Source organism: Sarcophilus harrisii, chromosome 2 (assembly GCF_902635505.1).
Source record: "Sarcophilus harrisii chromosome 2, mSarHar1.11, whole genome shotgun sequence".
Lineage (NCBI taxonomy): Eukaryota > Metazoa > Chordata > Mammalia > Dasyuromorphia > Dasyuridae > Sarcophilus > Sarcophilus harrisii.
In genome coordinates this window covers 87,424,705-87,438,338 of record NC_045427.1, presented here as the reverse complement: position 1 = coordinate 87,438,338, position 13,634 = coordinate 87,424,705, and the positions used below count along the sequence as shown (strand labels likewise).

The 13,634-nt window shown below is 49.6% G+C and overlaps 1 protein-coding gene across 7 annotated transcripts in view; it reads right to left on the bottom strand.

The window, feature by feature from the left end:
• TTC7A (tetratricopeptide repeat domain 7A) overlaps positions 1-12,255 on the bottom strand; it is a 169,749-nt gene extending 157,494 nt beyond the window's left edge. For 5 of the 7 annotated variants that reach the window (XM_031950434.1, XM_031950438.1, XM_031950437.1 and 2 more), the window contains exons 1-2: positions 10,961-11,356; positions 6,658-6,821 (exon numbers count right to left, since the gene is read on the bottom strand). In XM_031950434.1, coding sequence (XP_031806294.1) covers positions 6,658-6,821; positions 10,961-11,144 — 348 coding nt within the window. In that variant the 5' untranslated portion in view covers positions 11,145-11,356. Of the gene's footprint in view, positions 1-6,657; positions 6,822-9,314; positions 9,672-10,960; positions 11,357-11,686 lie in introns of those variants that run through there. The other 2 variants (XM_031950439.1, XM_031950440.1) reach the window with 2 other exon arrangements.
• Positions 12,256-13,634: the final 1,379 nt, after the last annotated feature.

Sequence of the window (13,634 nt, the reverse complement as noted above, 5' to 3'; positions counted from 1 at the left end):
TCTGTCCTCAGTCTTGGGTTTAACATTTAACATTTTCATCAAGAAGCTAGACATACATGGACAGCATACTTATGAGATTATGGATGACAAATTTAGGAGAGACAGATATCACCTTGGGATGACAAAGTCAGAATCAAAAAAGATAAAAAGGTTAGAACGTTAAGCCAATGCTAACATAAAACTTAATGCAGCCTTATACTTGGATTCAACAATGTCAACCTCATTAATACAAGTTGGAAAAAAAAAAAAACTACACGACACTAACATCTGAAAAAAGTTTGGAGACTTTACCAGCTTGCAAGCTCAATGAATAATAACATCAAATGTCAAAAACATTGTAAAATAACAACAATAATAGTAGCTAATATTTATATAATGCATTGAGGTGTGCAAAGCACTTTACAAACAACATTTCACTTAATTCTCACAATCCTGTAACATGGGCACTATTATTCTCATTTGATAGATAAAGAAACTAAGGCAGGGATTAAATGACTTGCCCAGAACCAAACCGCTAGTGTCTCAGGTAAGATTTGAACTCATGTCTTCCTTACTCCAAGTAAAACATTCTATCCACACGCTAGGTGCTCTGAATCAATAGGATACACACAGAGGCCATTAAGCAGCCAAAAATGATAAACATTTAGATAAACGTCATCTCCAGGAGTAGGTAGGTAATGGTCCAACTTGCCCTTTCCAGGTCAGACCACATTTTAGTAAAGTTATTGATGAGGAAGAAGAAGCTTGGAGAAGAGCAATCAGATTAATGAAGATTCTCAAAATCATGTCGCATGACAATGGACTGGAGACCGTCAGACTAAAGGTAGGTGTGGGAAGAGAGGGAATTCATGGAATCTCTCAAGTTAAAAGGACCCATGAAGACCATTTATATCAACTTGTAGCTGAATCTGAATTTTCTTTACAAAATATCCCATCCTACAAATAGCATCTTAGCCTTTGCTTAAAGGTCATGACAGCTGTCTTCAAGGAATGTGAAGGGCTATCATATGGAAAAAGGATTAGGCTTATACTGCTAGACCCCAGAAGCAGAACCAGGAAGAGATAAAAATAACAGAATCAAATTTAAATTCAATATAAAGAAAAATCTTTTTAAAATAGCTTTTTATTTTCAAAATACATGCAAAAATAGCTTTCAACACTCACCCTTGCAAAACCTTGTTCCAAATTTCTCCCTCTCCCTTTCCCCCAGCTTCCCTGGACAGCAAGTAATCCAATATATATTAAACATGTACAATTCAAGAAAAACTTTCTAATAAAGTGTTTCCCAAAACACAAAAAGTCCAGCTGATTAACAGTCAGCTAGACTATACAGGTTAATCTGTTCAGTTGTCAGTTAAGACTAGGTAGCCTTCTAGGTCCCCCCCCTCCATCACCAAGATTCTGGAAATTGATTATACTCCATGGCTGAAAGGAAGAAATGGAGACTAAAAAAGACTAGATAGAGGATGAGAACTAAAACTGGAGTTCGTTCTCAAGACAAAGAGCTGGTTTAGAAGAAGCTGGAGGAGAGATCATGACCCTAGAGGAGACTTACAGAGTTTAAATTAAGAAGATAGAATAGTACTGAGTTACTTGGGAAAGACCAAGGTATGACCACTCCTTTCAGTGGCTGATCCAGGAGAAAGAGAGAGAGGAAAAGGAGAGGTCGGTCATAAGAGTTGATGCTGATGAAGTGGAAGGCTAGGGTTCTCACCAGCATGAATAATAAAACCTCTCAATTCAACCCCCGAAACATTAGTTAAGCACCCACTAACACGGATATAGGAACAGCACTAGAGGCTAGGGACTAGGGATACAAACATCAAAATGGAAATACTCCTCGCCTTTAATGAGCTTACATTCTACTGGGAGGAATGTAATACCCAGATAAATAAATACGTCATTTTAGCAGAGAGGGAGCTCTAACTGGAGTAGAGGGAATTCTAACTGGAGTAGAGGGAGAGAAATTAGGAAAGGCCTCAAATTAATTAATAAGGATTTATTAAATACCTTCTGTAGGGCTTATAAGCACTGTACGAGATGATAATGTAGTAATGTAGCTGTGCCTTGAATGAATTGAGGGATTCCAAGATGCTAAGGTGAGGAAGGAGTGCATGAAGGACAGACTATATACAAAGGCGCTGAGGCAAGAGATAATCACTCGTGGGGAACAGCCAAACAGGCAGTTTGACTGGAACATCGAACACATGAGGGAAGTCTGAAAACAAAAAGTGGAGTCAGGCTGTAAAAGGTTTTAAATCTTAAACTGAGAAGTTTGTGTTTTATCTTGGACATAACAGGGAGCCACCACTGAAGCTCCCTGAGAAAGAGAATGACACGATTAAACATGAACCCAGGAATTAGAATGGAGAAAAAGACTAGTCAGGTGCTTAACTTCTTTTTTGGGGGGGGAGAGGGGAGGGAATAAAAGGATACCTTGAGAAAAAAAGATCTTAAATTAAGCAACAAGAATTTATTAAAGATCTTTTGTTCAGTGCTTTATTTTTTAAAACTTGTCCAACTCTTTGTGACCCCATTTGAAGTTTTCTAGGGAAAGATACTAGCATGGTCTTCTATTTCCTTCTCCAAATCATTTTACAGATGAGAAAATTAATGCAAATAATTAAGTGACTTGCCCAAAGTCACACAGCTAGTGACTGAGGCCACATCTGCATTAAGGAAAATGAGTCTTTCTGATTCCAGGTCTGGGGCTCTATCCACTGTGACACCTTGCTATCCCTATACCAAATCCTGTGCATAAAAAATAAAAAACTAAGTGGTCCTTGCCCTCAGAGTTTAAATTTTATTGTGAGAAAACAGCATGTACACCTATAAATATATCAAAACTAAATACCAGACAAATGGGGGGGGGGGGGGGGGGGGGGCATCAGCAACTGAGGAAAGCTAGAAAGGCTGGAGAAGTTACTGTCTGAGAAAAGAAGCAATCTGGCTTTGAACCAGGTGAGATGGATAGAAGAAAGGCTATGGAAGGATATCAGAAACAGGTACTAAACTGGCAAGATTCCCAAGAAATGGGAAGATTTCTTCTTTGCCTCATGTATGCAGATAAGGATGGAGATTAAAAGGAGAGAATGTCTAAAGATAAGGCATTACTCAGAGAAAGCAAGATAGAAAGGAGATGAAGCATTTCAGAATAAGGGAGCATTTTCTAACCAGCTCAGTGATATCCTGGAGAGAAACAGCATTGACTCTGGTGTCAGGAAGACCCAAGTTTAAATCTAGCCTCAGACATTAAACAGCTGTGTGATCCTGTGCAAATCACTTAACCTGTTTGCCCATTTCCCCATCTGCAAAATGGGGATAATTGTATTTACCTACCAGGGCTCTTGTGAGGGTCAAATGAGAAGATTTGTAAAGTGCTCTGCAAACTTAAAAACACTAGCAAGCAAGAGGAACAGTATTAACAACAGGACAAGAGACTGAGTAAATTAGGTAATACCTGGACAACATGCTGGAGAGGGAGAGCCAAGAGGAGAAGCAGGAGTTATCAGAAGAAAAGAGGGGTTTGGGGGGGGGGGGTGTTTTTAATAATCTCTGCAAAGAAGTGACTCTGAATCATAGGGATTAGGGAAACAAGAAGTACGAGTCTACTAGCAAAGTACCAGCTGACTTGACTGAGCCAGGGAGACTGTTGTGATAGTTGTCCCAGGCAGTAAATGAGCAAGAGACAAAAGCTTCACAGTCCTGGAAATCACTAAGAGTTGAATGGGAAGAGTCGTAAAGGAGCCCCTCTCTAGTCCTGGGCCACCAGTTCTCGCTGGTGGAGACCAGAGTTATAGAGACTCCCCTTCTGCAGCCACAGCACCCATCCCCCAAGGCCTGCTGGCAAAGGAGGTGCGGGCGTCTGAGATGGCAACATCTGGCAGCGAGCTGGGACAGAGTACCAGTGCCTATGCTCTTTCTCCCAAGGCAGGCTTGGGCATGCGCACATGCTCCAGCACGCAAATCTGCAAACACAGGAGTTCCTCGGGCTTGAGATAGGTCTTGTTAGCACAGCCCAACGGGAGGCCCTGGGAGGTGAAGTGACTTGATTGCCCGGGACCCCTTCTGGCGCTAAAACTAGGAGTGATCCTAACATATCCTTGTTGAGGTTATTGTCTCCTTAGACTATTAATTAGTTCAAGTTGTGTCTTGTTTCTTCTGCAGCCACACTAAGCTAAGAGATGGGAATTCAAATGTATCTATTACATGCTGGGGACCTAAGAAGCAACCAAGGCTGTGACATTTGGGGGGGAGGGTGTTTCCCAAGCCCCATTTCTAATATACACTGCTGGGCACAGCCCTCTCGAGTTCCACGGTAACAAATGAATCATGACCTGCATCTTTAGAAAGGGCTTTATATCCTGGGGCTTTCCTCTACCCATTTTCTTTCCATTTTATCCCCGGAACATCTCTGGAAGGTAGGAAGGACCAGAAGTCTGTCATCTCGGTTTTAATTTTTTTTTTCCCCACCAATGAACAAAAAAATCAATTTTCTTTTCTCCTTCATTATCCTATCTTATAGATAGGATCAGGCTATAAGAACAAAAAAAAAAAAAAAAAAAAAAAAAAAAAGAAGTGCTTTGCCTAAGACTTCTCAGACAGACATTCTGCCATCTCTGTCCCTCAGGGGCAATGGACAGCCTCAACAGGTCAACAGCCTGTCACTAAACAAAGGATCAAGAACAATGTTGTCCTCTGAAGAACCAAGAGGAGTCAGCAAAGCTGGCAAACCCCAGGAACCCGAGATCCACTTTTGCTGGACAAACTCTGGGCAGGTTTGCATTGCCCCCTGTATCTTGGTTTCCTCATTTCTATGAGGCCAAGAATCACTACTTCTACCACCCATAATAATGAAGATGGTGGGGATGATAATAATAGTCATGATGCCTCGTCCTTACCCTTCCCTCACAAGGAAATAGAGAAAATTAATGGGCTAGCAGAGAGAAAGGGCTTTGAACTTTCCTGAAGAATAATAGCATGAGGTAAAACAGGGTAGGACCCAATCATCTAAAGGGAAAAAGCAGGAAAGTTCTTCTGGAGTGACAGGGAGTGACCTGGCAAAAGCAGCCCTAGGCAAAGAGTCTGGATGCCTACCCAATTAAACTCAGGCAATTCATTTTCTATGCTGTACTACCTATATAAGAGAAATTCTCTGGCTTTTCCATCTTCATAAGAATCTGTTTTAGGGGTACAGGAGAGATCGGGAAGTATTTTATTTTTCTTTTTTTCCCAGACTAACAAAAATAAGGCATCACTAACTTTCTAATTTTAATTTAAATATTTTATTTTCAGAGTTTATACAGGTAGGCATACCAGGTAGGCAGACTGTGGTGTCAGGAAAGATCATGGAGTAAAGGGAAAAGCTCTGGCTTTGGAGGCCCAAGTCCTAAATTCGGATTCTGCCTCCAATACTGACTAGTTGGGAAATTAGGCAAATCCTGTTCATCTCTCTGAGCTTCAGTCTTCACATAAATATCCCTTCCCCTTCTTGATCCAGAGTTCTACAATCCAGATTCCTGTCCAACTCCTGATTCCATACTATCTGTGTGACCAAGGCCAAATCCCAATCTCAAAATGCCCCCAGATAATTCTCTAAGTTACAGAAAAAATCAGAGAAGGAAGTTCTATATGTTCCCTTCACTCCAGGGATATAACCTAAAGCCCCAAAAGCCAATGTCAAAGTGGACTTAAATTGGAACCTGTTTTTCCCCCCAAGAAAAACAATTTTAGTCACAGACAGGAGACAGGAACAAAAAAGCAACCCCAATCCTCTCTTGCTCAGGATCCCCCTATAATGAGTAGCTTAAGAAATGCTGGTGGAATGGAACAGAAGCCAACCAGAGAGTCAAGCTCCTGCTGCCATCTGCTGCATTACTTGCCACCAATTCAGTCTTTCCCCTCTTTGCAAAGAATTCAGGAGCTACCGGAGCTGGAGGGTGTTCTCCAAAGTTTGTGCATCCAACTTCTGTTATGTGGTCTCTACAAGCAATTTAAAAGCCCAGCTCCCAGAGATCCTCCCACATGAGCTACACGGAGAAACTCCTTGGGGATAGGTAGGCCAATGGCCAAGTCTCAGCTCTGTCACCACCTTGCTATGTGACCTACAGCAAGCTGCCTCACCCCTAGGGCCCTCCTTCTTCCCCTGCCAAGTGAAGGTGTTAGACCAGAATCTCCAAGGTTTCTTCCAGCATTTGCAGTCTGTGACCATCTTTTCTATTAGGAAGGGTCAGTCCAGCTCGGTTCTTTTCCTCTCTCAGGGCCCAGCACAACATCCTGTGTCTAGGGGGATGGAGGGGCAGGTCCCCTAAAGTAGATCAAAAAGTCAGCCATCACAAGGGGCTAGAGAGCTGCTCCAGGAACTGGGAGAGTGAGCATTTTGTCCAAGGTTATCAAGCACATGTATGGCAGGGGACCCGGGAAGGCCGAGGACATCCTCCCATTTCACAGTGAAGGGAGCTAAGGCTCAGAAAGCTAAGTCACACAGTTAGTGAGCATGGGATCTGAATCCAAACTATCCGACCTCCAAGTTCAGCAGCCTATCAACATACTGCACTGCCTTCTCACTGGCACACAGGAGATCTTTCATAAATGCATTCTGAATCCCCTAGGCCCACAATGTCTGCGTCCCTCCCCCAATGTTGGGCAGCTACTTACCGACAACTTCCCTCTGTTGAGGATACTAGTCAGATACTTTTTGGCCTCAAACATTTTGGGCTGGTTCTTCTCCACCAAAGGGATGGACTCTTTTACGTCACTAACATTTTCCTTCAAACACTGCTCCAGCATGGCCTCTGCAAGGAGGAGCTTCCCAAAGTCATCTGAAAGACAGAGCCCCAGAAACAAAGGCAGAAGGTAAGGGCAGCGGTCAAGGAAAGGAACTGGGATCTGGGGTGGGGGGGGAAGCCCACCCAGCCAAAGCCTAATAATAATCATTCCCATCAGACTGTGAACTCAGGGAGACCTGGGGTCCTGGGTTAGTCACGTGTCTCCCATGATGACTCAAATGATGACTTTGGGCAGAGGGAGAGAAAAGAGGGAAATCTAGACCAGTGATTTAATTTGCTGTGGATGACTCTGAGCATGGAAACTGCCCTCCAGAAGGTTGTTATCAGCAACTTCTGGTTTTTGACAGTTACCTGGGAACACTGACCAAGCTGAAAGACTTGCTCATGAATGCCCAAAGTGAATGATCTATAACAGAACTAGTATGGATCACAGAGCACTTCAAACACTTCAAATTATTATCTCAGAAAATACAACAACCTTGTGAGTTAGGTAGGTCAGATATCATTCTCTTCATTTTATGCAGGAGGAAAATTATTGCCAAGAACTTATATAAATGATTTGCCCACAGCCCCATGGCAAGTAAGTGACAAAGCTGGCATTCTTAGATTCAATTATGACAAGTTGTTTACCTCTGAAGTAGACCAGGCTCCTCACTCCTTTGAGCCCCAGCCCCCTCAGACCACCCAACACTCTTCCCCAAAGCATTTTGTTTTTTTAAAGTGTAAACTTTAAATTTTATTTGTACACACACACACACACACACACACACACACTTTCATTTCTCCATGTTAAAGATATCAGCATTTCTGCCAAAGATTGAGATCTTAAAGTTAGAAGATATCTAAACATAGACCAGCCTGCCTCAGGAGGTTATGGATTTCCCCGCACTCTAAGTCTTTAAGTCAAGGATAGAAGATTACCAGATGTAGTTTCAAGGAGATTCCATGCTCAGAACTGTGAGAGACTAGGATGTCCTTGGAGGCCTGTGATGTGGGGTGTAGTTTTACTCAGTAAAATGTGCTACTTCAAAAAAAGACCACATATCAGCCAACATTGGCAAAGTCTGCTCAGGAAGCTTAAGGTCCTGTGACAGTTACAGACTGGCATTCTTTTTACTCTCTCATGGGGCAGGGCTCAACTTCTCTCAGTTCCCTTCTCAATCAATCAGCATCCTTCTCTGGGATGAGAATGTTTTCTGACTGTTGTACAAACATCTCCAAAGCCCAAAACCAACAAGAGTTTTCTCACAATGCTGAAATCTATTTTCTGAGAGTAACTTTCTTCTGACTGTTGGAGGCAATGGATGGTTCAGGCAAACCCTACTTTCAATATATATTTTTATTAATGTTTTGACCAAAAACAACCTGGGAAACAAGAGTCAAATTCCTCCAACAAATACTTGTTGAAGGCCCCACATTTCACTTAGGCTATCACCAGGTAATGTAAGATTCATTCTCTACAATCAATCAATGAGGAGACACTCTGTAAAAGTGTCATACTATGTTTCTGATCTGGTGTGCCTTCCCTTTCAGACACAGAAGCAGAAATTTAAAATGAGAAAGGACTTCAGGAAGGCACCTAATGACTTCCAACCTACTTTTAAAGAGGAGTCAAGGGATTCAATTAAGGTCAAAGAGATTGATGTTGAACCTTCTAATTCCAAGGCCAACTTGAGTATCCAATCTCATTTCGAGGTGGGGGTGGGGGAGATAAGTAAGGAACATGGGTGAAATAATCTTTTACATAAGTAGTAAACAGCAGATTTTGGATTCAAACCCATTACACTGAGTAAATCCAGCATTTTATCTCTCACATCACATTGTCTGGTTCAGTACTTCCTCTCCCTTTTCATAAAACATAAAACAGCCCTCTGAATCCAAGACAGTTGGATTTAGTTCCCAAGCCTTCCATGCCGGATAGTTTGTCTCCTAGCTTCTAAGGAAAACGCTGCTTATAGCATTTAAAAAACAAAAACAAAAACACTGGAAACACCAGGAAACCTCAAGCCCTGACATGCTAGAACATAAATACCTTCTCTTCAAGAGGAAATTTATTTTTTTTTGAAAACAGTAGCAGCGAACTTCATTAATGAGAGAGGGTGATGATACGAAAAATGCCCGGCACAAACCCACATATATCCCAGGACAGGCAGGTGCTGATGACCGCACAGAGGGCTAAAATGGGGGGGAGGGAGAAGAATGATCCCACCTTCTGAGTCCTGGAAAAAGGCAAAAACACTTCTCTCCTAACGGCCTGTGCTAATAGGGGTCCTGGAGAAAACCGTAAGCAGCTTTGGGGGCCACCTGAGTAAAAGTTAAAGTGGGAGCAGACCTCTGTCCCGCCACTCGGTGCCCTTTTAGGAGCGCCACTTTCCCTCTTGGGCCCTCGGCTTCCTCAGGCGTAAAACGAGAGCTCGCTCACCACGGTCCGAGCCAGAGGGCTTCTGCTTGGCCCCGGCACCGGGGACCCGGGAAGGCTGCAGCCAGCTTCCTACGGCACGGGGCCCCCAGCCCGGGCTCACTCACCGAGTCCCGCGCTCGGGGGCGGCCTCGGAGACTTTTTCCTCCCCAGCTCTAATGCACGCCCCTCCTTCACTCAGGAGGCTTTTTAATGTGCACGCCTGGGACACGGGTGGACTTCTCTGGCGCGGTGTTCTGGGTAACAGGTAGGTCCAATACGAGTGCTTAAAAATTGCACGGACGAGAGCCTGCGATTCTGTTTCAGACACAAACTGGCAACAGGAGCTCACGGCCACGCGCGAAAACAGGCGTTCTCTGCGTTCACACGGACCGCTGACTCCGGGCTGGGGAGAAGCGATGGAGTCTTACTCGGGTCTGAGGAGCCTCCTCCCCGTTATCGGGAGCTTTAAGGGGGAGCCACTGCGGAGGGAGATGGGTTCAGAAAGCTTCGCCCCCTCCCCCTTCCCTCTTCCCCAGCCCCCGGCACCGGTGCAAGGTGGCTCGGGCTCGCGGTCACTGCGCCCCCCCAGCAGTCTCCCCAGGTGGCCGGCCATTCAGAACGGCTTTCCTAAGGGGCTGGCGGTGCGGCAGCGACCGTAGCGCTGCAAAGGGGGCCGGAACCCCCTTTAAGGCTTGCAAAAGCCCGACTTCTAGTCTCCGGCAGCTTTTCGGAAGCACTTAACAGCAAGGCCGACGCAAGGTGCCCAGTTCCCCTTTCAGCCCTACTTCTCCCAGCGTTTCGGTTTCTCTCCATTTGCCCCACCCTCCCTACCTTCCTCTTCCACCAGCCCCCGCCCCTCCTCCCAGCCCAGAGCAGGAAGGGGGGCGGGGAAAGGTCCGTCCCAGGAAGGCAGGGAAGGCCGCTCTGGGGGCCCCCAGACAGCGCCTGGGACAAGATTCGGCCCCCGTTCATGCGGAGCAACGTGCCTCCCGCGGGCACACGGCCCAGAGTCCCCCTGAGACAAAGTCCGGCCTGCCCGGGCCCCGGCCCCGGAGGCGGGAAGGCTGCTCTCGGGCCGTCCCAGGAGGACCGGTGCAGTCCGGGGAGGGAGCCGGGAAGCGGGGCCCTCGCCGCCGCACCCCCCCGCCCCCCGGCACGTTTCCCCAGCAGGCGCCGAGGGGAAGGGGCTGATGAGGCTGAAGGCCAGGGCTCGTTCAGGAGGGGCCGGGGGAAAGAAAGGGTGGTTTGGGGGAAGGGGGGAAAGGAGGCTCCTCCGGACCGTCTCGGAAGGATCGGTTACGCTTTCCGGGGAGAGCTCCAAGTTACAGTGAGCGCACGGGCGGGGACGGCGCTCCGAGGACAGGTTTCCCGGGGAGGGCTGTGGATCGGGCAAGTGCACAAGGCGGCGCTGGGAAGCTTTTCCGAAGGGAAAAAGGAGACTGTGATTACGAGCGAGCGCCCAGGGAAGGGGCTGAAGAGGCTGCCGTCCCGGAGTCATGCCGGAGGGATCAGTCGGGCTTTGCGGGGAGCGGAGTGGGCAAGGCGAGAGGCGTGAATTGTGGGGGCACGGGGCTGGGGAGGGTCCCTCAAAGTTCCCAGAGAAGAGAGACTGATAAATCGCGAGAAGCTCGAGGAAGGCGCTGCGGACCAGGGCCAGCTTGAGCGCGCCAAGCAGCGGCCCGGAGAAGGCGGCGCGGGTGCCACGGCGAGCCCAGGAGCCACCACGGCGAGCCCAGGAGCCACCACGGCGAGCCCAGGAGCCCCGACTCACCGATGTCCTGCTTGGCAAGAGTGACGCTCCGGCCGCCGGCCCGCCGGCCGCCGCTGCCAGTGACCGGGATGCTCTGCAGCTGAAAGACGAGGTTGGGCACTCGCTCCCACTGGCCCTCGGCGCGGCAGCGCTCCAGCTCGCTCTCCAGCTTCAGGTGGGTGCTGTGTGTGCCCTTCGTAACCATTTTCGGGAGGAGGAGGGTGTCATCGGTGGAGCGGAAGGGAAGTGTAGCCCCGGCCGGGGGCGACGGCCGGGCTGCGGCCCCGTTGCAAGGGCCTGTGGCGGGGGGGGCGGCTGAGGTACGGGGGGGTGCGGCAGGGGCAGCAGCGGCGCTGCCAGAGGAGGGAGGCGAGGCAGGAGCAGGCTGCTCGTGGCCGCCGCCGCCACCACCGCCGCCGCCGCCGCCGCCGCCCGCAGGGCTGCGCTCCGGGCCGGGTAGGGGCTGGGGCTGGGGCTCCGCGGAGAGGCCGGCGGCAGGCGCCTCCTGCGCAGCAGCAGCGCGTCCCTCTGCTGCCGCCGCCTCTGCTGCAGGAGCTGCCACAGCCCCGGCCTCGGCCTCTGCCTTTTCCAGCTGCGGCGCCACCCCCGGGCCCGGCTCCACCCCGGCGGGGGCGTGCCCCGGGCATGGCGTAGGAATCTCGCTGGCCGCCAGCGGTGAAAGAGGCGCCAGCTGCGCCGCGTGCGCTCCCGGGCCCGCCGACCCGCGCTCCACGCCGAAGCGCTCACCTTAATGCCGGCTGGCCGCCCAGCGCCTCGTGATCGCCCCGTCCCGTCCCATCTGGGTGCTCCAGCCCTCCCCGGGGGGGGCTTTGAGGGGACCCCCGCCCACCACGCGGCTTTGTGTGCTGGGACCCCCGGGGCACGTCACAAATCCGGGGAGAGGCCCCCCCCCCGCCCGCCGGCCCCGAGGCGCGCGCGCGCCCCGACCTCGGCCTCCGGCGCTCTGGCCCGGCGCGCCCCTCCGTCTCCCGGGGAAGGCGGAAACGGCCCCGCGGGGTCAAGTTCCGAGTCCCGGAGGGCGCGACGGCGGCTCAGCGACCCGGCTGGGGAAGCCCCGCCCACGGCGAGGTCCCTCGCGTTCTACACAGTTCTGCCCTTCCCGGCCCCGGGCGGGCCCCGCTCCGCCAACGTGCCCGGGGCGCGGCCCCGCTCCGCCAACGTGCCCGGGGCGCTCCCCCGCCTCCGCGGGCTGCGCGGCGGCTCCAGAAACCGTTCCAGGGCGGCCCGGTGGTCACGCTGTGGGGGCGGGGCGGGGAAGCCGTGCACAGGTGCGGGCAGGTACCTCCGCGCCTCCAGGGGTCGTCCGCATGAAGACACGCTGGTCCAAAGGAGCTTGTGCCCGCATGTAAAGCGGTCCCCTCGGAGGTCGGGGGGGGGGGAGGGAAGACCTGTGCCTGTGTGTGTGTAATACGCCCTGCAGAGCCTCGGCGTAGTCACGCGGCGGGGGCATCCGCACAGGGGCGCACAAGCGCGGGCCCAAAGGCGCTCCGCCAGACGCGGGCGGCGGCTGTGGGCACGCACACGCGGCAGCGCGCATCGGGCTCTGGTCTGCGGGTCTGCACGTACGCGCGCGCGCAGAGATGCACACAGAGATGCGCACCGGTGCGCGGGAGCAGGTGTACGCGTACAGGTGGTGGTGTGGGAGCCGGTACACCCCGTGTGAACGTGTTCGGCCGGCTGTGCAGGGCTGGGGTGGGTGTGGGGGGTGGCAGTGTGCATCCAGGTGCACTTGCATGTGCGCCCGTGTACACATGTACATGAAGCTGCCCGCATGGGTATAGACACATATGTGTGTGGTGCGTATGCAGACGCACTTACATATACATACATATAGATAGATGCATTAAGCTGTCCGCGTGGATATAGACGTATATGTGTGTGGTGCGTATGCAGACGCACTTACATATAGATACATATAGATAGATACATGAAGCTGTCCGCGTGGATATAGACGTATATGTGTGTGGTGCGTATGCAGACGCACTTACATATAGATACATATAGATAGATACATTAAGTTGTCGGTGGGTATGAATATATAGGCATTATTTGAATGCGTTCGGCCTTACATATGTACATATAGATAGATACACTAAGCTGTCCTTGGATATAGGCTATATATGTGGTGGTTCAGCTCATATAGATACATATAGATAATACATTAAGCTGTACCGTGGATATAGGCGATATGTTTGGGTTTCGGGGCCTTAATATAGTACATATAGATAATCATTAAGCTGTCGGTGGATATGGCGTATATGTGTGGTGGTATGAGGGCCCCATATAGATACATATAGATAGATACATTAATTTTCCGGCGTGGGTATAGTTTAAGGCGTATATGTGTGGGTGCGTATCAGGCGGCACTTTATAAATCATAAGATAGATAATCTGTCGTTGGATATGACGTATATATTTGTGTGCTTACAGGCCTTCATAGATACATAAGATAGATACATTAAGCTGTACGTGGATAAGGGCGTATATGTGTGTGGTGCGTTGCAGGCCACATATAGATACATATAATGAAACTAAACTGTCCGGCGTGGATATGGCGTATATGTTGTGGAAAGTATGCAGGCGCCACATATAGATACATAAGATAATCAGAAGCTGTCAAGCTGTCTGTGTGGAATGGGTATATATTGTGGTGCGTGTGGATGCCATATGGATA